This window comes from Molothrus aeneus, chromosome 2 (assembly GCF_037042795.1).
Source record: "Molothrus aeneus isolate 106 chromosome 2, BPBGC_Maene_1.0, whole genome shotgun sequence".
Lineage (NCBI taxonomy): Eukaryota > Metazoa > Chordata > Aves > Passeriformes > Icteridae > Molothrus > Molothrus aeneus.
The window spans coordinates 110,643,594-110,668,777 of record NC_089647.1 but is presented as its reverse complement, the minus strand read 5'-3'; the positions used below and the strand labels follow the sequence as shown (position 1 = coordinate 110,668,777).

The 25,184-nt window shown below is 43.6% G+C and overlaps 1 protein-coding gene and 1 long non-coding RNA gene across 8 annotated transcripts in view; one reads left to right on the top strand and one right to left on the bottom strand.

Moving 5' to 3' along the window:
• The window catches only part of KDM6A (lysine demethylase 6A), a 151,743-nt gene extending 143,941 nt beyond the window's left edge, over nt 1-7,802 (bottom strand). For 3 of the 5 annotated variants that reach the window (XM_066545509.1, XM_066545511.1, XM_066545510.1), the window contains exons 1-2: nt 7,550-7,800; nt 7,282-7,345 (exon numbers count right to left, since the gene is read on the bottom strand). In XM_066545509.1, coding sequence (XP_066401606.1) covers nt 7,282-7,345; nt 7,550-7,707 — 222 coding nt within the window. In that variant the 5' untranslated portion in view covers nt 7,708-7,800. Of the gene's footprint in view, nt 1-7,281; nt 7,346-7,549 lie in introns of all 5 variants that reach the window. The other 2 variants (XM_066545508.1, XM_066545512.1) reach the window with 2 other exon arrangements.
• A 1,197-nt stretch (nt 7,803-8,999) lies between these two features.
• LOC136553752 (uncharacterized) lies at nt 9,000-18,546 on the top strand. Of its 3 annotated transcripts, none has more exons than XR_010783215.1 (3): nt 9,000-9,100; nt 12,016-14,162; nt 14,972-18,546. It is a non-coding gene; the product is annotated as an uncharacterized lncRNA (long non-coding RNA). The 3 variants fall into 3 exon arrangements; XR_010783216.1 differs by lacking the exon at nt 9,000-9,100 and having other exon boundaries at nt 9,960-12,133; nt 13,897-14,162; XR_010783214.1 differs by lacking the exon at nt 9,000-9,100 and having other exon boundaries at nt 9,960-14,162.
• Nucleotides 18,547-25,184: the final 6,638 nt, after the last annotated feature.

Sequence of the window (25,184 nt, the reverse complement as noted above, 5' to 3'; positions counted from 1 at the left end):
CACAAGCAAACTATCAAATGGCCCAACCTACTTGTGACAGTATCAGTAAAACTCATCTTGAAAACAAGCTTTGAGCAGACCCCTATTTAAACAGGCCAGTCTTGGAAAGAGCTTTTCCACAGAGGAATTACTCTACTATAGTTATTTCTTTAGTCTGCCTATCCATAAAGCAGAAATCTGTAATAAATATTTAAGTGTTTTTTCTTGCTTTACTGAACTTCTCTCGTCCAACAAACTCAGACTGAACTACATTAAACACAATCCATTTCTTTCTTCGTGCCAAAAATGTTCTGTAAGGTACCAAGCTCATCCTCTCAGGTGCACCTATACAAATCCTGGCAGCCTTTGCAGGGCTTCATACAAGACCCACTGATTTCAATTTTGTCTGGTTTTAACTACAAATTAAGCATTCTGCAAGATTAACATTGCTAACACTTTCTACAAAGAGTCAACTGCTCTCTATAATGACACATCAAGTTTAATAAGCATCACTTCAATGTTTAATTGTGAAAACATTATTCAAACATCATGCTTCAAACAACACAGCTGCAGGACTTCACCAAGAAAAGGGGTTAAAACTAAGTAACTGTCATGAGTTTTTAATGTGAAATATAAGATAGGTATGGCACTAAAGGACTGAATTTGTATCCATATAGCTATCCGCATTCCAAATGAGCAGGACAGTGGTCCAGCTCCTGGAATTACCTGATCCAACACTAAACCTGCCATCCAGCTCAGTTCTGCACTCACCTCACACTCACAGCCCATCTCCTTAATTCACTTCTGCAGAAGCTCATCCAAGCCCTCTAAGCAGTAACTGATTTCTACAAAACTATGTAAGCATTCTCCAACTACAAATATACACATTTCCTTTTCTTTCAGGCTGCTGAAAATACAGCAAAATCCCTCCTGTTATCCAAAAACTCTACCAGGTGAGGACCAAGAAGAACTACTTTTGTTCAGTAATCTGAGAATAACCTTAGGTTTAACTGATGAACCTGTAAGGCTGGAAACCAAAACTTAATTTCTCCACAGAACATAAGTTTGCCTAATTGTCAGAGGGATAAAGAACAACAGCAGGCCATGGCATATAATTCTGGCACTGGGAAGTCTTGTGACAAGTGTTAATCAGGAAGAAGTTGCTTTATAGCCATAAACATTTTCCATGACTCTCTTTAGTTTTGTATCATCTCACTAATGCAATGAAAACAAATGTTTCTACATGCACCAAGCTATCCAAGCATGAAACATCTACTCTTTTCTAAAATGGTATAACAAACATATGGCATAGCTTTTAGAAGATGCTTTCAACACTTACTTCAGATGGTATCAACATTTGCAGATAGTTTTACCTCTATAATTACCAAGTCCACTCAACCCACTCTGGTGAACAAACAGCCCTGCAGGCTGGCAAGAGGCACAGAGCCATGCTGAAAGCACACCTGAGTGATACCATGCACAGACAAAGCTTTAGATTGTCTATTCCTTCTTCACATACTGTACCTGGATTCACCTAGAGAAAATGTGAAAGCTAGAGGCCAGGTGTAGCATGATGCACCAAAGGATCGATGGTTCAATTACTGGAATAGGATGAAAACAGTTGTGTCCCACCCTTGCCACTGTTTTTCTTCACACTTTTGAAAGTTAAATAATTTATCAGAACCTCTATTCCTCAGCTGCTAAAATACAGCAGTGTTTCCCCTCTCTCCTCCGTCCTCAACCACTGCCCACTTTGGCTATTTGATTACTAAAGTCAGTAGGGCACAAATTACCTTACCATGATGCACATGTACCACTCAGAGGAATGGACCACTTCAGCCTCCACACTCAGTAGATCAGTACTTAAAAGCTACAATATATAACATGCATTCAACAAAAAAAATATCTTACATTATATTCCCTATTTATGGTCTCCTGACAGTGAAGATAAAACTCGCTGAAATGCAAATGCCAACACACCAAGTGTCCTGCAATCCTAATTACACCTCTACAAAAGCATTTTGTTTGTGGACATGAGATCCATCCTTCTCTCTTCATTAACACATTAAAATGACAAGTGTAATGTTTCTGACTTCATCAATTTTCTTGCCTTCACAAAGTAGTACCAACACTGTACTTTACACTTGAGGAACAGCCAAAACATTCAGGAATATATGTTTAGAGCAATAAAATCCCACTATTTAAAAAAAAAAGTCTCAAACACTAGTTGTGAAAGTATCAACCCATACTAAGTATTTCATACTTACAGTACTGTGTAATGTCCATTTAGAAAAAAATTGGTTTTAATACTGGATGAAGTAGAAATACTGCAAAGCTATAACCAAGTACCAGGATACACAACCATTATACACACTATGGCTGTGAGTTCCAAGTAGAAACATTGAACAAGCAGGAACTATAGAATGTGTCACTCATTACACCTTAATTGGATCCCAGAATGCTGCACCCTATTAATACAAACTGCCTACAAAACAAAAAAATACTGATCTTAAAGAAATCTATGGCTCAGTTAAAATTACCCAATAAACACATTCAAAAACGTGACTCCTTCAAAAAATGCTAGAAAATCAGTTCCACCCATAACACAATTTACAAAATTTTATCCAACTTCAACTTGCTCCACAGGACAGACAGTATACTAGATAATAAACCAGTAATAAGAAATGCACAACATATTAACAAAACACCAAACCCAAACATAAAGAAACAACTCAAACAGATACAAATTTACAGAAATTGGAGAGGCTGCCCACTTCCTGGAGTGCCTTACCAATGTCTCCTGGTACCAATTTCCAGTTTCTCAATTCCCAGTACTGCCATTATATAAGACAAACATTCTTAATTCTTTTTCAAGCAATATTTCTTTGTTTTGATGAAAATAAATCAAGCCAAAATCTTTCCAGTTATTGAAAAAATAAAAAACTACTTTACTACACTAAGATTAACCTGCTAAAATGTTTGCTTGCATCATTATTTTTCAAGCAGCTTGTTATAAATAAAACTGTGTATATTTTATTATGGATTAATAGGAAATTAACATTAATGTCAACACTGAAAGGACAAAGTCAACATATACTAATTCACATTGTCTGAAACTATTTTTAAACAAGCAACACTAAAACTGTAAGAAAAATGAAAGAATATTGCCACTGTGCATTTATTTTGTAAGCTTCATAAAAGCACAGATAAGCACGCTGTTAATTTTGTCAACACATGTGGCCTTCACACAAAGGAAATACCATTTTTAAAATCAGCTGGAAAACAAAAGGGCTGCTAAACCATGAGAGGTAACACAGACTAAAACATGGCATATTGTGTGGAACTACTTCATCTCTCCAAATCGACTTCAACATCAATACTTTTAAATGGAAACATGCTTCAGTTTTTGTCCACAGGATATGACAAACTGATTAAACTCAATGAATAGGAATTAACAAGCATCTTATACCCAATACATCAGACCAGCTACATCAACCTACATCTGTATAGATGCCAATTACAGCTTATGAAACGATGGTTTGTCACTGCAATCAAGTCAACTTTGGCTAAACACTGGAAACATCATCAAAACCAAAACAAAACAAAAAAAAGACTAAAAAAAAAGGAAATGCTTTGCAATTCACTTCCAATACAATGGATATCCTCACCCTCCCCCCCTCAAGTAATCCTTAAGCTTCACCTTCTGCTAGAATGCTTTCCTGGGAGAAAGAGACATCAAGACACCAGCAGGGTTTTTGTTTTGGGTTTTTTTTCCCTCCTTCACGTTAACGTTCTTGTCAACTACGGAAGCATAACAGTGAGCACTTTCTCCAGCACAAGACTGACTACGTTGGATTTCCAGCATTTCAACCAGTTTGAAAGGTGATCTCTCAATTTCCCTCCCCTCTTTCCCAAAACCACACTAACTGCAAACCATGATTTTCAAGCTCTTTTTTTCTGCAAAATAAACGCAAAATTTTTGGCAACAGAAAATTCCATTCCTTTGTCAGACATGCTCACAGCGTGCACACCATTACGGGAAAGTTTCTTTTGGTTTATCACACACCCAATACATGGGGCAACATTACAATATTCCTGACCCTTAATCTATACCTCCAATAATTCATAAAACTGTACAGATCTCATGTGCCATCTGCCCTTTTGATTTGCTACACCCAGCAGCACAGCTTGGTTCAGTTCACGATACTACAGCCCCATATCCTACAAAGCAAAACCACCAAAAAATGGGTGACTGCAGCACAAATAGAACCCACAACTAAATTAAAGCTCTAGACATGAAGCCCCCTCCATCCCTCAAAGAGATCCCAGTTTTCTTATTATTAAATCCTGTCAGGGTGTGGCTTTGTTAAACCAAAGTTCCCACTGCAAATGCCTCCTGCGATCCCCTCCAAGCCAATGCACACCTTAGTGAACCCCACCAAAAATAAGGAGTGTCTTCTTGCATCCAGCTACCAAATTTAAGGCCAGAACAGCCTCCTCCTGCTGCACAAGTAGCCAGGCAGGGAAGGGAGCTGTTCCCCAAATAGTTACAAGCCAAAACCTCCAGTGAACCTCCCCAGACAGGTACCCTGCTCCTGCCACCTCAAGCACAGGTAACCAGGGAGCACTGCCAGCGCCCACTGCTCCAGCCTGGCAGCCTCTGGGAAAGGTTCAATAATAGGTGTGCTCCTCTCACATCGAGGGGAGCACTGATAAATTTCTGCCTTTGTGAAGAATTCCTCTGGAAACATGACTCAATGGTTTTTCTTACCTGCTACACTTGCACATAAATCTCACACTGTAACGTGCTGCCTTCTAGGTTCTTAAATCAGTCAGTCAGGATTTCATAATTATGTAGTCTAGGGTCTTTGTTAGCTGTTGTTACTCCATGCACAAAAGGAAACATTTTGTTGCTATCGCTGTAAAACCTATTAATTAACTGCACATATATTCGGCCACAGTTTCTACTATAAAAATAACTGCTACATTGAATTAAAGTGGTCTGCTAGATTAATTGTTCTAAAGCCCTCAATAGAGCATAAATTGCATAAAGCTTCACACAGAACAGGAATGAAGCAGAAAATACCTTAAAAATAGAACTTCTTATCGGTAACAAAAACACAAGCACGTTCCTTCAAAGTAAAGAGCACAAACAAAACCGAAACTGGTTCAAACCAAGAAATTCCTCTCTAACATCTCTGCACAGAACAGCAACGGTTTAATCCTTCTACTTCCTTAAATAATCTACCTTTCTCAGAGACAAGTTTTACAAAGAACATGCTTTGTGAGGTTACTGTGCAATTCATAAACGTACAAAACACCATCTGAAAACTGAGGTGAAATAGCAAAATATTTGGTTTGCTTGGGGATTTTTTTTAGTATTCACTGCATGGACTCGCAGCTTAATACAGTAAAAGAACGTACATAGATATTCCTGAAAACGTATTTCAAAACTAGCAAAACGCCCTGCAACTTCAGATTCTATATGCTAAAATTACAATCGACTGGCATTTTTTAAAAAGCATTACACGTAAGAAAGGCACAAAACTCAACTAATAGGCTGAATTGCTCCTCGCACTACTTAATTTTACAGTACGCAAAATTAAACTTAAACCAGGGATTTTATGCGACAGATGATCTAATGACATGTGAAGCTTTTATTTTCTATCTGGCATCCTTAAGCTCTATCCCATACGGGATTCGGTCTAATATTTCCAATAGCCTCAGCAGCATTCACACAGCAGACACGAGTTCTGGTCCACCAACAGTTAATGTACATTATTTAACTGGTTTGACATGTCACTCCCCTACCTTTTTGATTAATGGGAAGAAGTGCTCTTATAAATAACTCTGAAAATCGAAAGGAAACCGCGAGATTTTTTTCTTTTTAAATATAAGCAGAAAGGAAAGTGTACTCGCTTCTCCTTCCATCCCTCCCCCATCCCCCCACGTCCTGACATTGAGCTTTTCCAATCCTGCCAGAAATAAAACACCCAAACACAAGCACAGGCCTAGGCTATCCAATTCAACACGCTTTAGAGTCAAATCTTCAGATCAACCAAAACCAGCAGCAGAAAAAAAATAATTCTCCACGATACAGTCCGGGCACAACAATGGGATGAGCAGTGTCAAACGCCAGACTACTGACAGGAACAAGCCAGGAAGCAGGAACCAGAGTAGCACTGTCCCCTTCGCTTCAGCCGTGTGGCATTTCAAAAACAGTTCCACTCATTCTGTAACCCGAACGTTTCCCTGGCGTGTGGTGTTTTAAGCACAGCTGGCAGACACTCGGCCCGCACAGCCTTTGTCAGCAGCTCACGGATGGGCAGCAGAACGTGCTACAGGTTGATAAGGAGGGCACCGGCGCTGCAAAGCAGCAGGAAAGCGCCCAGAAAGAACTTGGGATGCGCAGGAGAGTTTCCCTCAGCCTTCACCGGGGGCTCCACGCTCCCCACGTTCGCTCCCGGTGTTTGTTTCGTGTTTACCTCCCCCCCCTTCTCTTTCTCCTCCCTGTCCGGCCATCTTGGGCCGACAGGAGCAGCCATTACTTAACTAAATGACAGGGCCAACAACTTTCCACAGAGACAAACACCTCTCTCCGGACACCGGGCCGGGCGGCAGCAGCCCGCGGGACGCCCCGCTCCCTGTCAAGCCGGGACGGCGGGCGGGACGCGGGGCTCGGTGAGGAGCGGGCACGCTGGATGGAGGCAGCGGGGCCCGCAGAGTAAACAAGTCACTCGGACGGGCTCCGGGAGCCGCTCAGCGCCGCGCCCGCCCCAGCCCGGACCCCGCGCTCCCTGCGGGCTCCAGCCCCGGCTCCGCTCCCGGCGGCTGGGGGCGAAAATCACGAGGGAGGGTCCGGGGAGCGGCAACGTCAGCAGCGCCGAGCGCGCCCTCCCTCCCTCGCTCTCCCCCCGCTGCCGCCTCCTCCTCCTCGTCCTCCGCCTCCCCCCCTCCGCCCCCGCGCCCCCTCCCCCGGCCCGTCCGCTCCCGGCCCCGGGTTCCGCCACTTTCCCGTCCCAGGGCTGGACGGGCACCCGCATGGCCACGCTCCCCTCGTCCCGCTCGGAGAGAATGGCGGGGGGGGGAGGGGGGGCTAAAAAGGAAAGGGGCAAAGGCGGCAGCAACGCGCTGAGACCCCGCGGAGGTGGCGGTGCCCCCCGCACACCCCCTGCACACACTCACCGTGCGGGCCCGGGGGTCCCGAGGGAAGGGGCGGCGGGGCCGCCTCACTCCCCATCCCCCGTTTCACCCCCCCCCTCCCCCCCCCCATCCCCGCTCCACATCCACCCTCGCGCTTACCTTTAACAGCAAGGCCTTCGTTCTGGCGCCATCTTCATGAAGCCTCAGAAATCCGAAGAGCCGGCTGCGAGGAGGGGAGCGGGCGGGAGGGAGGGGAGAGAGAGGCACCGGCGTTAGCGAGAGTCAGCGCGGCGGGCGGGCGAGGGCAGAGCGCGGCCCGGGAGCGGCGGCGCACGGGGAGCCGCGGGCAGGGGAGCGGGGGGACACGGAGGGAGCGCGGGCCGAGCCGGGACACGGAGGCGGCCGGGGCGCAGTGGGGAGCGGGTACCTGTCGAGGCCGGATAGGGCTTCTCTCTCCTGGGCTGTCAAGCTGGCGAAGTCCTCCTCGCTCTGGCCGCTCGCTTTCCCCGCCGCCATTTTCTTTTCCTCATCACCGAAAGGAGCAGCAGAGGCGGCGGCGGCGAGCGACACTCCGCACGATTTCATGGAAACGCAGCGTAATTAACTCGCGGATCGCACCCCCCCCTCCCTGCGCGCCCCCAACACCCCCCAGCGCCGGGCGGGGCGGGGTGCCCGACACACACACACACCACAACTTTTATTACAACAACAACAGCCGGCAGGGAGGGGGAGGGAGGGATGGAGGGAGGGAGGGGAGGGGAGAGGGAGGGAGGGAGGCGGGGGGAAGCCCCGCTGCTCGGAGGAGGAGGAGGAGGAGGGAGGGAGGGAAGGAGGGGGGAGGGAGCCCCAGCGCTGGAGACTCGGGGGAGGAGGAGGAGGCGGCGGCTGCGGATGGCGGCGGAGCGGTGTTTACATCGCCGCTCGCCGCCGGCGGCGCGGGGAGCCGAGGTATCGGGGAGCCGGGCGGACCCTCCCTGCCTGCCCCGTGGCTCGGGGTGTGTTTTGCCGCCCGTACAAACTTCCCCGGAGCCGCTGCCCAAAGTTGTTGTAATTGTGTCACACCGCGGACCCCGCGCGCCGCCACCGCGACCCCCCCGTCCAGCCCCGCCCGCCCGCGTCCGCGCAGCCAATGAGCGCCGCCGCCGCTCCCCACGTGACCTTTGTTGACTTACGTCAGTCAGTGCGCTCCGCCGCCGCTGCGCCCCGGTTTGGTTGGCTCTCGCCGCCCGCCTCCCCCGCCGGCCTCACGCCATTGGTCGGTAAGTGATAAGCGGGGTGGGGTTTCGGAGAGCCGCCGTTTGTGATAGGTCGAGCGGGCCGTCAGTCAGACGAGCTTTTCGATTAGCGAGCACCAGCAGGTTGGGATGCGCCTTTAAAAGCGAACGGCGGGGGAGGGGGGGATATGTCGGGAGTGGCGGGCGCCGGGGTGGGAAGAGGAGGAGGAACGAGGGAGGGCTGCGCTCGCGGGTGGAGTTGCGTAACGGGGGCTCCGTGCTGGAGGAGTGGACGCTGCTGAGGAAGGCGCCATGTCCCACCGGCGGGGGGCAGTAGGCACGTTCGCACCCCCCCCGCCCCGCCTCGGGCGTGGCGCTCTTGACACAAGCGGAAAATAAAGGCGTCCCGGAGCGGGAACGGGGCTGTACGGGGCTGTGAGGGAGATGCTTGGTCGGCGTGCAACGGTCGCACAGAAGGGCGGGGGCCGCCCCCGCCGTTGGTTTCGCCTACCCCCGCCTCCCCCGGGAGTCCATGACAGGTGGAGCGGGCCCCGCCGGCGCGCGCGCGCCCTCGCGGCCGTCACGTGGCGCGGGCCGCCGCGCGCGCTTCGCGCGAGACGCACAGCAAGTCTCGCGATGCCTCGAGGGCCTCGGGGCGTGAGGGCGGGGAGTGCCCGGCCCGGCCCCGGCCGGAGCGGCGGGAAAAGCGCGAGGGACGGGAATGGCGACAGCGGGGAATTCGGGCTCCTGGGTACGTCTCGAGTGTGAGTAAAGCTCTGAATGTCTTTAGGCATGGGAAGGAAAGGAGATTTGCTGCTTGCTCTCCCTGCTTCGTACGGCTTAGCGCAGCTCCAGCCCGACCTGTAGATGAGGCATTACCTGGGCAGCATAGACTGCCTTTAGGGACTTGAGAGGGCATCTCGTCCCAAACGCCTTGGACAGGGACGGCTTCCGCTAGACCAGGTTACTCAGAGACCTATCCAACATGAACACTTCGGAGATGTGACATCCACGCTTGTTCCTCTGCCTCCACACTGTCCCTGGGTTCCTCCATCCTTCCCACCTCAACCAGGAGCCCAAGGGATCCCGTTTCTCTTTACAGTGCCACACAGCCAGGAGGCTTTAGGGCTTTTTAAGTAACGTGTTTGCAGATCATTCGATCTTGGCTCTGCTGTGGTGTGTACGAGGAACTGAGCCCTGCTGTAGGTGTGTGAGGGCACAGCTCAGTCCCATTTTGCTGGAAATGGATCAGAACGCCCTTCTGTAACAACATTGCATCAATTCTCTGATTTTTGACTGAAGCTCCGTGTCTGGGCTGGCTTTTCCCATTTGAATTTCCTGTTCGATGATTACTAGGTGCTCTAAAGCAAAAGTAAAGCCCGTTAGCTCCCTTTGGGAATTCAGTGAGGGCCAAAGACCAGCCTACGCAATGGATGCCTGCTGCTTGCTGGTTCTCCTTTAATTGCCCCACTCCAATCATGCTCACAACACTGAAGCCTGTTTCTGCCTCTGTAAGTGTTAAACTAACGTGTCAGTGATGTTTTTCAGGTGGATCCTCACGTGTTTTCTGGTCCTGATGGTGCAGAGACACTGGCAGGAATGGAGACCTGGTCAAGACAAAGTCTTAAATAATGCAAATGAAGGCTCAGAGTAGTGTGTCCATGCTGCTCTTAAAAGCAGACTCCTGTAATGTAGCTCTGCTTTCTGATGCAAATGCAGGAAGAACAAAAAAAAGCATCTGGGTTTGATGATGTTGCATTTCTTCATAAAAGAGTCAGCAGCCAGTTTCTTGAGAGGGTATAAGAGACAGGCATTTGTGTTTAAAGGACTTGCAAGTTTGAAATCCAGATAAAACCCAAGTTATTTTTGGTTCTGGGAATGGGCCACAGTCTGTTAATAGTGGAAACGCTATGATCAGACATCTATGTTCATCTGTATTGTCCATGGCTTCTTCTCTGTCATGGATTTTCTCAGCAGAGTTTCCTCAGGTGCCAAAATCAGTGCCAAGAGCCTGACTGGTTGGGAATGTGCCATAAATACGGGGTTTCAATGCAGATTGTTTCTCAATCTTGACTCTCAGGTGTAAAGTTTCCACTTTGCAGTATCCTGAGTATAAATCAGCAGAAATGGGAGTAGACAAAACCATTTTTCAGTGGAAGGAAAGGATTACTGAACAACAGAGCAAATCATGAGACTGTAGATGCAGAGTCCTTGTCCAGCTGAAACTTGTGTGCACCTGAATTCACAACCTCTGAGTTACCTCTCTAGTACTGTCAGTGCCACCCTGAACCCCCCATACCCTGCCTGAATTGCTGGGATGGAATTTCCAAATGCCCTTATTTATTTGTTTGTTTATTATTTATTTATTTGCTGTCACCTCCAAGTCAGGTAGGAAATCTGAAGGAGCAGTAGATCAGTCCCTGTTGGATACAATTCAAATCTCATGAATAGTCCAGGCATACTTTATAGTCACCTGCAGCAAGATCCATCCCTGGAAAAGCTGTGGTGTTGGAATCAGTTCCAGTTGGTTTAGTTTTCATTCCTGCTCTTGGAAGTTCTGGGCAGCTGCAAGCCTTGACCAGCTGAGCAAATGAGGGCAGAGGTGATCTCCTTACCCAAGAGTCTGAAGAAGCTCGGGAGCCAGTGTGATCTCTGCTGCTGCTGCTGTTTGAGAAAGGATTTTGAGGTGTGGAGTCAACATTATGCTCCCAATAGCTCAGGAGGCCTCTGACTATGAGGCAAATCCTTTTGCAGCAGAGCAGGTAGAATGTGATGAGACAGCCTTGGATTCATGTGACAACGTGCACGTATTGAAAGACAGCAAAGAAAAAAGCAGGCTGGCCAACAGAACCCACAGGAGGCCACTTTGTGTCCTACAAAACATAAATCTAATACTTACATTGTTGCCATCTTGATAAATTTTAGTCAACCTGCCTGAAATATGTGGCCATTTGGCATGTGAGGGAAAGCAGCATAAATTAATAAAATCTGCCAATAGGTTAGTTCTGGAGAAAGCAGCTTCATTAACACTTCTCTTTTTCTGCAGTTGTTTTCCTTACTATTGTTTTCTTTTACTCCAAGGTGAGAGAAGAAAAGCTTAAATTGCTAAACTATTTTCTTGATATTAGGAACAGAAATCCTGTGTGCTTCCTTTTTATACTTTGGCAGTGGCTTTTCTATTGTCCAGGAGTTAGCAGTAAAATTACCTGCAATTTACATGTTCCTTGTACTACCCACATTAAAGTTCTGGTGGGTGTTGTGTGATGATCTGTGTTTTGACACCATGTGGTGGTCAAGAAAGTGGGAAAGCTGATCCAAACCCCAAAGTTTTGGGTTGTTTTGGGGTTTTTTCCTCACAAAAAATGACAAATGCTTTTGCTGGCAATAAAGAAAACCAATTCATGGATAGGAGAATTATTATTGAAAACAGGAAAAAATCATCACAATGCTGTTTATCACTATGTTGAAGAGAAAATTGCTTTTTAATCTCAGAAGTACTTTGCTAGCTTTGGGTAGTAAGGGGAGTGAACTAGTCTAGGAAATTGGTTATTATAAAGAAAGAAAATACAGTTTTTTTTAAATGAAAGTTTTAAAAATAAAGTCTAAATGTTTGGTTATAGGCCCTAATTATTACTGTTCTGTCTTGCTTGAATCACGTAGTCATTTTTGTCTATTGCAGTCTCTGTCCTTGGTTAGCACGAGTTTAAAACCTGGATTGTCTTTGAAAGGCTTGATGCTGGAATTCATCTGGGGTTAAGTGGTAATTCATGGTCATAAGAAGTCCACACAGTCACCAGGTAAGCAGAAATATCCATCCCTGTGCAGCAACATGGCAGCAATTCAGTCCAAACATGGAAAACCCTGAATTTGTGTCACCACCTTAACTGTGTTCTGAGCTGTTTGATGACATTCAGAAATCAGGGCATTTTGGGGTGTTCTGTAGATTTGCTGTGTAAGAGAGACCAGTTCTCTGCATGCCAGCATGAACTCAGGGACCTCTTTGCTGAAGCTCTACCAGTGAAGAAACAACTGCTAGAATATCTGTGTCCTATTTTTGCAGTATATAGAGCTGTGTTATACCAACTGACAGTTTCTGCTGACTTGGAGAAATAAATAATGTCAAAAATTATCCTTGTCCAGGAGGTGGTTCCTTTACAGTGCTACTGTTGGTAGATTTTACATGTTTTCTCAATTGTGCCTGTACCTCCCACCTCCAGCACTTTTGGTTGTGTCTTTGGTGTGCATTCCAAATGTGGAAATGCTTTCATTTATGGTAGTAGTTTTAGGTGAATGTCTGTCTTCCCCCTAGGAACCAGATGTGGCAGTTTATGACTTGCCACCTTCCAAAGAAATCACTTGTTTGACAGGAGATGGTCCTGAACAAGGATCTCTGCTCTTCCAAAACCGTGCAGAGAAACTGAAGTTTATTGCATGTGTTTCCATGCAGGAATTTGAGAAGCTGATAATAAAATACTGTGTATATATTACCTTGTCTTCAGATTGACAGTTGTAACTTCATAGAATTTGGCAAATGCTGTAAAGAAGAGGGAAAAAATCCCATCTTTTTGTTTCTGTGGTAGTTTTATATATATTGACTTAATATTAGTTGCTGGGCTGATACCTTTGCAGCCTACTGGTTTTCTGGCTTGGAAGTGAAAAACAGATCACATTTCTAAACCAGCTCTGAGCAAAATTATGATGGTTTTTGTGTAAACATTTGAAAAGAGCCAATCCTGATGCTCAGCAACCCAGGTGAATGGATATCTTGTTAACTTTTGCTAATCCTGGGACAGAATCCAATATTATTATCCAAAATACTTCATTATCTGGTATTTTTGTTTTTCTCCAAGAACAGAAGATGCCACATGCTCTTACTGGATTTAATTTAGTGTTTCATACACAAATATTTTTGAGAAAGTATCTGGGAATAACTTATGTTAAAAGCCTCAACTGTTGTGTATGTTGCTTTTTATGTGGATGTCTAAAAGGACAAAATCCTCAATAACTAATCTAAACACTTTTTGGCTGCAGTCTCATTGTCTTTTTCTTCTTCAGCCACTTTTAAAATCAGGTATTTTGCACAGGTAATAGTAGATACTAAATCTTGGTGCCCAGGTGAGAGTTTTAAAGGTGCAAACAGCAGGAGCAGCTTTGGGACGTTGGGTGTGGCAGAGTCAAAGCCTCAGCTCAGGAAGCTCCATCTTGCACTTACTAAGCACAAACAATGACAGTTCTCTGTCCTTGTCTAAGCAGTTTAGGATTCCCTCTCAGCAATGGGTGAGTCAGAGCATTCCAAATGAAATAAAACATCATGCTTCAGTCTGCAGATTCAGTTGCTGTAGGACAACTCTTCTATTTTTGAATCTTCCCAAAATGAGGTGGCATTCCATTAATTTGATGTCTAGGGCACAATGGGGTTGTACTCAAAGCATGTAAATGTGTTCATCACATGTAACTGGAAGATAAGGAAAACACCAAACTGAAATGTGCTTGCTTTTGTTTGCTCTTTTTTTAAAAATGTTCTTAAGTTTGCTATTATCAAGAGGCAAGTTATGTTTAGAATTTCTCTAGGAGTGCTCCACTGTGTCTTCTGCTTGTCGATAAGAGTTGGATCAGGCCTCTCACAGAGCTGCAAGCCCACCAGGATGATGTGAGGAAGACAAGTAGTTTCTACCACAGCTTGACTTTGATGAAATCCAAAGCTAACCCTGCCTTTAAGTACATTTTTCCTTGCATCCCCCTTCAACTGCACTTCAGCTGGGAACCTGTGAAACAGGAAATCCCTGGGAATGGTTGGGAGGATTTCCCATCTTGCAGTTTCTCAAGGTACAGTTTGGTTTCTGTTTGGAAGTTTGCAGTTGTGTATTTGTGAAAATATACTCAGTGCTACTGAAGTCAGTTTGTGCATTCTTTAATGGTGTTTTGGTTTGTTTTTTTTGTCTGTAAATGAGTCCTGTGGTGGTTTTCTCTTCTGAGGAAAATCAAAACAGTGTTTTTCTCCATGGATATGTAATCCCAAACTGAAAACTGAGTGAGAGGAAGGAAATTGTCATTAGTCTCAATGGGACAAAAGTTTCTTGGGAATTGGGGCAGCAAAGGGAAGCTTCATTGGGAATCTGCAATGTTTTCCAAAGCCTTGATATTCTTAACTTGGTATTTTTCTGCCTCTAGTGGATACACAAAATTTCACTGGAAATTGTGAATTCAAATCTTAACATAACAAAACACTTGTCCAATGGCTTCTTAGTATACTGAGAAGAAAGTCCCTCTATTCCTTCCTCTCAATCAAAAATATCCACATCCCCTGATGAACTCAGATGCTTTACATATAGGCATCCAAGCTACTCCAGTCTGGTCTAGAGACCATTGAAGTAATGATGCACCTGGCACTGTTTTAAAGACATAAAAGTTTGAAACTGCATGGATACGTTTCTTCCCAAGGGTGATCTGTACAAAAAAAGGACCAGGATACAGTCTTGAGAAATTTATATTGCTCCTGTTCAGATCATAGTTTTGTTTCCTATACAGAGAAGGGAACGAACATGTGATTTTTAAGTACTTCTGTTGTCTATTGTGTAATTGGTTTGGGATTTTTAGTAAGTGATTGGTTTTGGTTTTATTGCATATTCCTTCAGTGCAGGCATATCTCTAATGAAAAATCCCACCATCCCAAGAATGTGAACCTGCAGGTTCTGGAATACCTTCTGAAGAGACTTTCTGCTCAGTAAAGATCAAGCCCCGTTTTTAATGGATCAGTCTAGATAAGCTTTCAAAATTTAAGTGCTTATCAGAGTTCCTTTTTTCAGGAAATCAAGCAGGACCCAGGTTTTCTTGTAAATTCAGTGTTGTCCCTGGTTTCTGTTACATTAACCCATGCTAAACAAAACGTCCTGCACTATTTATGCTTCTGTCTCTCTGAATACAGTATATATGATTAGTGAAGAACAACACACCTACTGTTAAGCCTCTTTTATCAATCAGCTGAATTTTTTCATATCAATTAGGGGTTACTGATTTTGCAATGTAGGTGCTTCTTGTCAGTGGTCTGCAAAAAAACACGTGGGAAATACAAGTAGGAGGGTCAGAGTTTCTGTCTCCCAGGTGGAATGGTTTGGTTCCAAACCCTGCCATGGGTGGGTGGTTTGGTGCTGTACAAAAAAGGAAGATCCCAACAGCAGCTGGTGGTGTCCAGCAGTGGGACAGGAGGAACAAGCAGGAACTGATGCCCAGAAGTTCCACCTGAACATGAGGAAGAATTTCTTTTCCTGTGCAGTGACTGAGCACTGAACAGATTGTCCAGAGAAGCTGTGGAGCCTCCCTCACTGGAGATCTTCCAGAACCCTCTGGACACAATCCTGTGCCATGTGCTTGAGCAGGGAGGTGGCACCAGATGAGCCACAGTGGTCCCCTCCAGCCTGACCCATCCTGTGATTCCGTGAACAAAGAGGAGAGGAAAGAGCCAAGTGTGTGAGGAGGGTTTGGGCAGTGCTTGGACAGAGGCCTTTTCTGTAGCTGAATTCTTCTCACCGGTCACTCCACTTCTCTTTCTGTCCCTATCGTGTTTTCCACTAAATGTGTAGAACATGAATGTTGTGTTAAAATGACAAAGTGTCTGACAAAAAGCAGAAAGGATCATGTGGTTTGGAATTGGTTTGTTTTTTCCCCCCCAGTCTTAGCCAAACAAATGACTGTGTCAGCACTTTGTCAAAAATGACACAGCAGGGTCACCAAAATGATGGTGCCTCAGGAGGGGTCCCATGACATTTATTTGGGAAAAGCACCCCCTGCTTTTGACAGTCCCCTCCCTGCCACTCTTACTAACCCTGTGCCATCCCTCAGCATCACTGATTTAACTCTTTGCAAAGCTATATTAGAAACTGAGGCAAAGTCATTGAAATAGCCTCCATTAAAAAAAAATAAACCAGCCTCCACCCCACTCCAAAAAAAAAAGAAACCCAAACAGAAAAAAACCCCAAATCAACCAACCAAAAATCCTCAAAACCCCAGAAACTTCCAGACGGAAGGTGAAAGCCACTTCCAGACAACTTTTATGGTCATTATCCCCGTGCAATATTGTGTGGCACGCTGAAAAATATTTAGGAATAACACCAATTTAATGTGAAATCAAATGCCAGAACGGATGATACAGTGGTTGCATTATTGAGCAGCATACTGAATTCAATTAAATCTTGTCTTGTTAATAAATCTTGCATCACTGCTGACAGCTGCTGTGAAGAATCCCGAGATTGTTTTGTAAGGATGTTCAGCCTGTTCCTAGCAGTGCCTGAGGAGCTGGTGGATGGCTGCCCAGCACAGTAAAATGATTGCATCTTCTGAGGTTGACTGCAGATTGCTATCACAGTAATAAAAACCAAGTTAAAAATTATAAAAACCTGGTATCTCTAAAAGCTTATGAGCCATAGAAATGACCTACTACTAACTCCTTACTACCTCTGAGTAATTGTTTATTAGGTTGCTGGTTAGATTTTAAGTTGGAAGAATTGGACAAATTGCTGTTAGTCTTTATCACAATCTCTTTTTTTGCTGTTCTGATGCAGCAGCTGTTACTGGGAATCAAACTCCTGATCCACAGAGAAGGAGGAATAACTCATTTTTCCAGATAACACTTGCTGCATTACCTGTGTACACATTTCTTTCCCAATGGAGCATGGGCAAAAAGGAGCAAGTTCTACACAGCCAGCAAGGCTAAAAAAGGAACATAATCTACAACTGATGAAACTGGTAGATTATATAGGAAAATAGTTCACACTCTTCTTTCATTCTAAAGAAAACTCTTACCAATTTTTTTCTATCTGATTTTTTTCCACTGTTCTTGGACTTTTTTTTTATATCACTATTTACAGAAACTTTTAGGAAAGAATTTGTGTCTTTTATATTAATTCTTAGGTTTATAACTATAAAGATTATCTTCCTGAACTAACCACTGACTCTTAAGCCCAGCTTTGAAATGTTTCCATTATGCTTGTTGGGAAGTTTAGGAATTAGAGATGTCCATTCAGAAAAGTGTTTAAAGTAATGATAAATAAACAATAAAGACCATGAGGCTTAAAGATTAAAAATTAAACTTCTAGCTACTATCTCCTTGCTTTGCAGCCTTAATATGTGCACTATGATTCCTCCTCTACATTAACATTCAGAAAGTTTTTCCCCATGAACATGTAATTGTTTGTATTAGAAGCTTAAATGTTGTACTCAAAATTAGAATCATGCCTGTGGGTATTTAGAATGGAAGAATAATACCAGCTAATGACTTCAGAGTAACTAGTAAAATTACATCAGGGAGAGTACTTCAGATTTTGCAGATTGGCCAAATTTATATTGATGAGAAATACATAAGATTTAGCTCAGTAAAATGTAATGAAACCAAGCATATATTGAGTAAAGGGAAGGGTGCAGGCTTATTTGTTGTGGAAATTTGTTAACTTTTTATTTCAAAGATAAATGAAGCTCTGCTTTATGGAAATTTCTGGTTATTTTTCTAAAACATTGTTATACCTTTTGATCTAAGCAGTTATATGGTCTTCCAGATAGATTTCTTTAGTAAATTGAATTTATTGGAAGTTGTTTCTTCACAACAATAAATGCATTTCTTCACCAGGAGTCCACAAAGGTATATTCCTGTGCAGAAACAACTCAGTTGGTTTGAAATAAGAAGCAAACCAGAAGAGTTGCAGTTCAGAGTTTTCTAGAAAATTACTCCATCACTTTTCTGGCTGTTTTCACCTTTGTAACATCTTTTTATGTTCAAAGATAACTCACACCTCCCCTGAAGAATGCAGAGCCCTTACCCTGGGCTGGCTCAGTGGGCTCCAGCACTCAGGTCACTGACAGCCATATTCTGCCTTGCCATGTGAGCTGTGATTCCTATCACAGGTTCCAGTTCCTCCAAAAAGTACAACTGCTTCTCACTTCTCAGAATCTGGTGTAACTTTATCCTCAAGTTTCAGCAGAGTTTTGCTTTATTTAAAAGGGAGGGTGCTATAAATAACTTTTTGCTGTGGAACGTACAAGAGACAGCAGTTTGGATCTTGCTATTAATTGCAAAGAGCCAAGAGGTTCAACATGAAAATAGGATCTCTATTGTGAACTTCCTGGTGAAGATACAGAATTTGGAAAGATTAGAATGGAATTAGTTGATTAAATAACTTATTTATTTATTAATAAAATAATTTGAGAACTTCTAGTAAAATACTGGATACTTCAATAAAAGTGTTACCAAAAAAAGGGAAATGCAAATTCAAACACACCCATGCTTTAATGAACCAGATAAATCTTCCAGGCAATCAGTGGATGCACAAGCACTAAAACAGAATGATATAAATCTCATGTTTAAAACTGGGCAGTTTATTCAGTGATTGAATCAAATTAAGAGCATGTGTGTGATGTTCTACTAGCATAGAAATGCTATAGGGAATGAACAAAAAGGTAAGCCTAATAATGTTATCCACAGAACATCTGAAAGGAAGCAGAACAGAACAACATGTTTTAACCAAACAGCTCACAAAGCAGGCCTCTTATGTATCAAAGCCAATTAGGACAGAGTCCAACAATTACAAAAGATATTTAGTCATAAAGAGATACCCAGCAATGTTTTGTCTTATCTCTGAAGCAGATCATTAAAGGCTTCCTGTCATATTTCTTCAGGACTTCTTTTCAGGAAAGTCTATTTACCTCTCCTCAGGAGGAGAATGGGACCTACCAGAGCACCTCTCTTGGCCCCCTCCCAGCCACCCCCTGGGCTGCAATCCAGGCAGGGAACAAAAATCAACCTGCACCAGCAGAGCTCTGATTGCTGCCTCTGCTGATTGTCCTCGTCACGCTGCACAACGTGGGCTCCAAATTCTGATCCATCCAAGCTGTGGCACACGGGCAGAGAGGCTTCTGGATGTACCAGGGAGTCATTGCAGCATGAAGCTGAGCCAGGAGTTCTGCCACAGCAGCAATTTGGGTGCTGCTGGCCTGGCACAGTCTCAAATTCCTGTTACAGGAATTGCCTGTAACAGTTAATGTAGGGAGAAGTAGGGTGAGCACCAGGTGAGGAGTTTCTCTTCCTGTCAACACCAGCTTTTGCTTTCGTGTGATTTTCTGTGTCTGAGCACAGTCCTTGAACAAAGCAACAGCAACTCTTTTTCCATTTGAAGGAAGTCTGGATGGAATAGGCCTCCAGCAGGTTATTGGGAAGACTTTTATTCCTGCATATATGAGAAATATAGAGGTAATTAGCCAGCCTGTATCCCAGACTGATGCCTAAAGGTTCCATTGTTTATTGATACATAGCAATATTTTAAAAACAAGTTCTCAGATTAATGTATTTACATGCTCTCAGTTGGCTCTTGTTCTTTTTCTCCTTTCTTGGCCATCCTCCACAGACTTGTAATGGAAATCACTGCACAGTGTCCCTCTCTACTCAGCCTTTGGGTTTCTAACTCAAATGTATCGCTCTTTCAGGGGGAAATGTGTGTGCCCCACGAGTGTGTTTTTCCAGGTTTCCTCCTTGTCACTGTAAAAAATGAATGTAAAGCATGTCCTGCTGTTTGTCAAAGCAGGGAGAGAAATTGTGTCATCCTCCACCACAGACACTTCATTGCCACTTGACCTGTCCACTGTTAAGTCCTATCTATAGGTAATCTGACTTTTTAATGGGAAGTGTTTTAGTTTAGAATAAGGCAGATAGTGTCAGTGTTTCTCATGCAGGTTTTTGCCCTCACTTTATTTCAATTTATCCTTCAATAACAAAACAACTGAATATAATATGGAAAAATCCGTTTATCTTCTGAAATTTAGTGAACTTCATCCAAGCTCAAAATCCTACAGTTACTTTTTGCATTTGCAAGTACACACTCAATAAAAATATTTTGACATCTAGACTGTCAGATAATCTGTGAGTAACAGTTACATCATTCAATGAGAGAGCTGTTAATTTCCAGAGTAATTTATTGGGAAAACAAAGCATTTACTGCAGTGAAATACACTACTGGATGCTAGAAAAGCTACAGAACATTTTTGCAAGTGAAGTAGTTGGTTTCAGAACATGGAATATTCCCTTGTGACAAAACCACAGGAAAATAAGAGATCCTTGCCAGCAAACATCACTGAAGAGAATGTACCTGCAGAGAGTGCAGTGGTCACAGACCTCCAGGAAGCTTTAGGATCCTCATGCAGAAGGATCTAATGCATGGGACAAAGAGCAGGAGTGCTCAGGGTCATACCCCTTACAACAGGCTCGTGGGGCACAAAGGTTCACACACCAGGTGCTTTACCTGGAGTGGTTTTTAAAAGGGGGAGGAGTTCTCAGCACTGTGGTGCCGTGCCCAGAGCACGGCGCTGTCTCTGGGCAGAGGTGTCGGCTGGCACAACCCAGTCATGGCTCTGGAGTTCCACAGTGCTTAGTTTTACATCCTCCAGTTCTGCTTCACTGCCATTTCTCACTTGCCTTTGTCTCCTTGCTGTAGGGAGACGTCAGAGCATTTTGTGTAATGATGGTGGTGATCATTCCCAGAGCACCCAGAGGACTGAATTCCAGGTTTTGTGTGATGCTGTTGGGTGGTGTCAGTCTGAGGCTACACAGTGTGTGTGCCTTTCATCTGGCATAATTTGTGTCTCATATTCACTTACACATAAAATTTAAGTTAGGATTGTGGCTTCTTGGAAAGAAAACAAGGGATTTTTCATGCATTTGATTGTGTAATTAACAAATAGTAAATTGTCACCCTGCTTGCTGCTGTTGGCAGTGATGACAATAAAAGTCAGGATTTTTGAGGAATAAGCAAGACCACGTCATGGAGGAAAATCAGCAACTTTATTCAGATTATTCAGCCCTTAAAGAAAGGTGTTTGCAGCATGGGCAATCTCAGCTTTCAAGGTCCTCTTAACTCTGCCCTGCCCATTTAGCCCACCAAGGCTCGCCGGAACCTTCCCGTGGTGGTTGATGCCACTCGTGGTGCTCTGGGAGCTGCTTCTTCCAGAGGCTTTTTTCCTGTGCTTTCCCTGATGCAGGAGATGTTCTCCCTTTTCAGACAGACTAAGCCATGAGATCCAGGGAATGAAATAATTTTCTGAGCTTCACACATTCTGGGACACTTACAAATTACAAAATAAAATGTCTAAGACACTATTGTAGATTTTTACACCTTATCTGATCTGTATCAACCTTTTATTCCATTGTCATTTTTAGTCGAAAGACAACAAATTATTGTGGGACTTCCTTCCTTTATCATTTTCATTTGTCTTCAGTGAAACTAAAAAATTACAAACTCTTGCCCTATTCATCTTTATTTACCTTTCTTGTTTGTTTTTCTGCATTTTTTTCTGAAGCAAAACAAAAGAGGGGGAAAGAGAAGGCTGAGGGTAAAAGGAGGAAAGGAAAGAAAACCAAAACTAAGGAGGAAGGAAAAGGTTTTGATCCTTTTTTATTGATACTTTTCACTTGAAAAAATACCCTATTTAAAGGGTTTACAGTTATCCCATATAGAATAAGAGTAGTTTTGTCTTTTTTTAAAAATTCTCTACCATTTCTGAGTAAATTAGCACAGCTCCACCCAGGTCAGTCGAGGACAAGCTACACAAACTTTACCCATTGTATTAGCCCATACTTAATATGTTTTAAAATACTTCATACAAGGTCTGGTGTCTAAGTTAGGGATTGAAGGGCTTTAGCCTTCCCTTCTGTCTCCTCACTCTCATATTTTGCTCAGAGTCTTACTGCCTCAGACTTGGATTATCAGCCCTTTTTTGTCATTAAAGCATCCAGCATATTAGAACCTTTTGTATAAATTATAAGAAATTTAAGCCAAATTCAGCTAAAAAAATTACAATATTTTTGCAAAATCATAGCCAATTTTAAAAAGAAGCAGTTCAAGCTTTTAGAAGTGCATTCTGGATGTTGTTGTGATTTATGTGCTGTCAATTATTTTTGTATGTATTGGAAAAACCTGTCAAGTTTCCATCTCACATTTCATAAATCAGGTTTTTCTGTATACAAAGCACGTGTCAGAAATCAGTATCTAAACAAGATGCCAGTTGGCTTCTCCATGTGGCAGCTTGTAAACAGAAATATTTGGGGACTGCGCATTTATGACATGCCATGTAATGTCATGTATAAACAGCAGTTACTGGAAAATGCTCTGTTCCTCTACATTGCTAATGAGGTGATAAATCATGCTTGCACTGCTGTATCACAGTTCAGCAGGTAGAACTTTCCAAATTCAGTTGGTGGTGGTGGTGTTTTTTCAAATAGGAGTTCTGAGAGGTTAAATATTTTATTAGTGACCTACCTGTGCATCAGAGTGATGTGTCAAAACTGACGTGGTGTTTTGCACATTTGTCTTCAAGTTATTTGGAATTTTTTTACCCTTTGTTTTGGTCAGAGACAAATTCTGGTTGTACTGAAATCAGTGAAGCACTTCCATCTAATGTCAAAGGGAGGAGGAATCTGCTGTCAGAGGACAGGGGAAGCCTGCTCAGGCTGATCTAAAACCTGGCCCTTGCCAAAAGGGGAAGTCCTGGTGTTGCTTCCACCCGTGGCCATATTTATGGTTGCATCTTTCCTGCAGGATTAGTGATCCAGGTCTGGGCCCTCCAACACAAGAAAGACATGGACCCGTTGGAATGAGTCCAGAGGAGGGTCATGGAGCTGGCCAGAGGGCTGGAGCACCTCTGCTGTGACAGGGGCTGAGAGAGCAGGGGCTGTTCAGCCTGGAGAAGACTCCAGGGAGACCCTAAAGCCCTTCAGTGCCTAAGGAGAGCCTACAAGAGATCTGGAGAGGGGCTTTTACAGGGGTCTGGAGTGACAGGACAGGGTTGGAATGCCTTCAAACTGAAAAAGAGTGGATTTAGGAAGAAATTCTTTACTGTGAGGGTGGTGAGGCACTGGCACAGGGAAGCTGTGGGTGCCCCATCCCTGGAAATGTTCGAGGCCAGGCTGGACAGAGCTCTGAGCAGCCTGGGATGGTGGAAGGTGTCCCTGCTCATGGCAGTGGTTTGGAATTGATGGTCTTTAAGGTCCCTGCCAACCCAAAGCACTCTGTGGTTCTGTGATCACAGGGCTGGGCAGAAAACAAGGGCAGTTTGCTGACCCACCTGAAGAGTATCACAGGAAAGAAACAATCCTTGTGATAATTAGTAGGGCAAACAGTGTCAGCTGCTGTTGACAAAGTGCAGGCTCCAAGGTGTGAATCAGCATCCACGGGATTTGAATTCAATACAATGAGAACACAGAAGGCACCACTGCTAAGGGATTTTATTCCATGAAAACCAAAACAAACAGGACAGGTCTTGTGGAGAAAATGTAAAGGCATATTATTACATCTTCCCAATAGAAGTGTAGCTGGAAAAGGCTAAAGCAAATTGTATTTAAAGCACAAAAGCTCGAGCAGGATGAGGAGGAAGATGGGATGAACTGGAAGCAGTTGTTACCTGGCTGCTGCTGCTGTTTAGATGAGCACTGGCAGTGTGGAAGGTTTCAGGCAGGGCTGGGGAGCACCAACAGCCCAACATATCACTGCAGGACTTGGAAGCATCCAAAACCCCCAAGCATTTTTATTGTTGCTTAGTCAACAATGCAGATTCTTTTAACATTCTATCCATTTTTTTGATTGTTGTCAGGCCTGCAAATAAACATTTATAGGATGCTCTATGAAATCATTTGTTATTCTTTTGCTACTATGTCTAGCAAAATAGCCTGGCCTTTCTGTTCATGTGTCTTGTTAATTTCTTGTGCCATGTCCAAATTTGCAAAATCAAATACAAAACAATAAAAAACCAATTAATGAACTGTACAAAGGTAAGTAGCTCCCTACTGTTGTGACCAGGGGGCGAAAATGCTGGTTTTATCCCCATAAATCAAAGTAATCATGCAAATATATGAACCTTAAATCCTTAATTTGTTTTCAGAGCTTTCAAAATCTCACTGTTACTTTCAGCCAAACATAAATTAATAATGGTTCTAAATGCCTGTAGATTATTTAATTAAAACAAAGTAAATTCATTCTCCATTCTCAGCTAAGTAATACAAAACAGACTTTGTAGGATGAAGACCAGAACTGGAATTCTGACTCTGAAATATCTTTATCACAAGAATTTTAATAAATTCTTTATTGTTTCCTTCCTATTATAATTACACACTCTGTGGTATTTTCTCTTTATAGTACATGTCTGTAATTCCAAATTATATTTCCATCCAAGGTTTGTGGAGGAGTTTTGGCAGCTGAAATGTTCTTTTGCTGCTTTATTAAGTTGGACTGTTTGCCTGCAGACTTTCTGTGGACTTTTGCAGTTCAGACTTATTTAATTGATAAATAGTTTTGCATAGAATTTGTATTCCCAGCCATGCACCTTTGCCCAGCTACTTCTGTAATTATTTCAAAAGGAGGAAACTGACAAGTCATTTAGGAAATAAGGAAGGAAGCTGATTATTATCATGAATTGCCAGAATTAACATGAATTCTGACATGCAAACACCAGAAGAATGCAATAATGCAAATGCAGGCTGAAAAGAAGAAATTGCAGCTCTCCTGGCCAGGAGTGACTGGGTCCTGCTAAGGTGATGGGATCCAGGACAGAGCTGCTCCAGGGGAGGGACAAGCCTGGATGACAAAAATGCTGGATGAAACCTGAAGCAGCATCAGACAAGTGTATACAAAAAAAAACCCACAAAAAGACAAAAAACAAAACCAACCCAAACCAATGAGCAGCAGAGATGACCCATGAGACCAGCCTGCATTGCCTTGTTTTCACTTTTGTGATCACATTTGAAATACCAATTTCAGTTTCATCTCATTAACAGAAAAATAACTAGGGGATTTACAAAAGATCAGAAAACTGATAGGG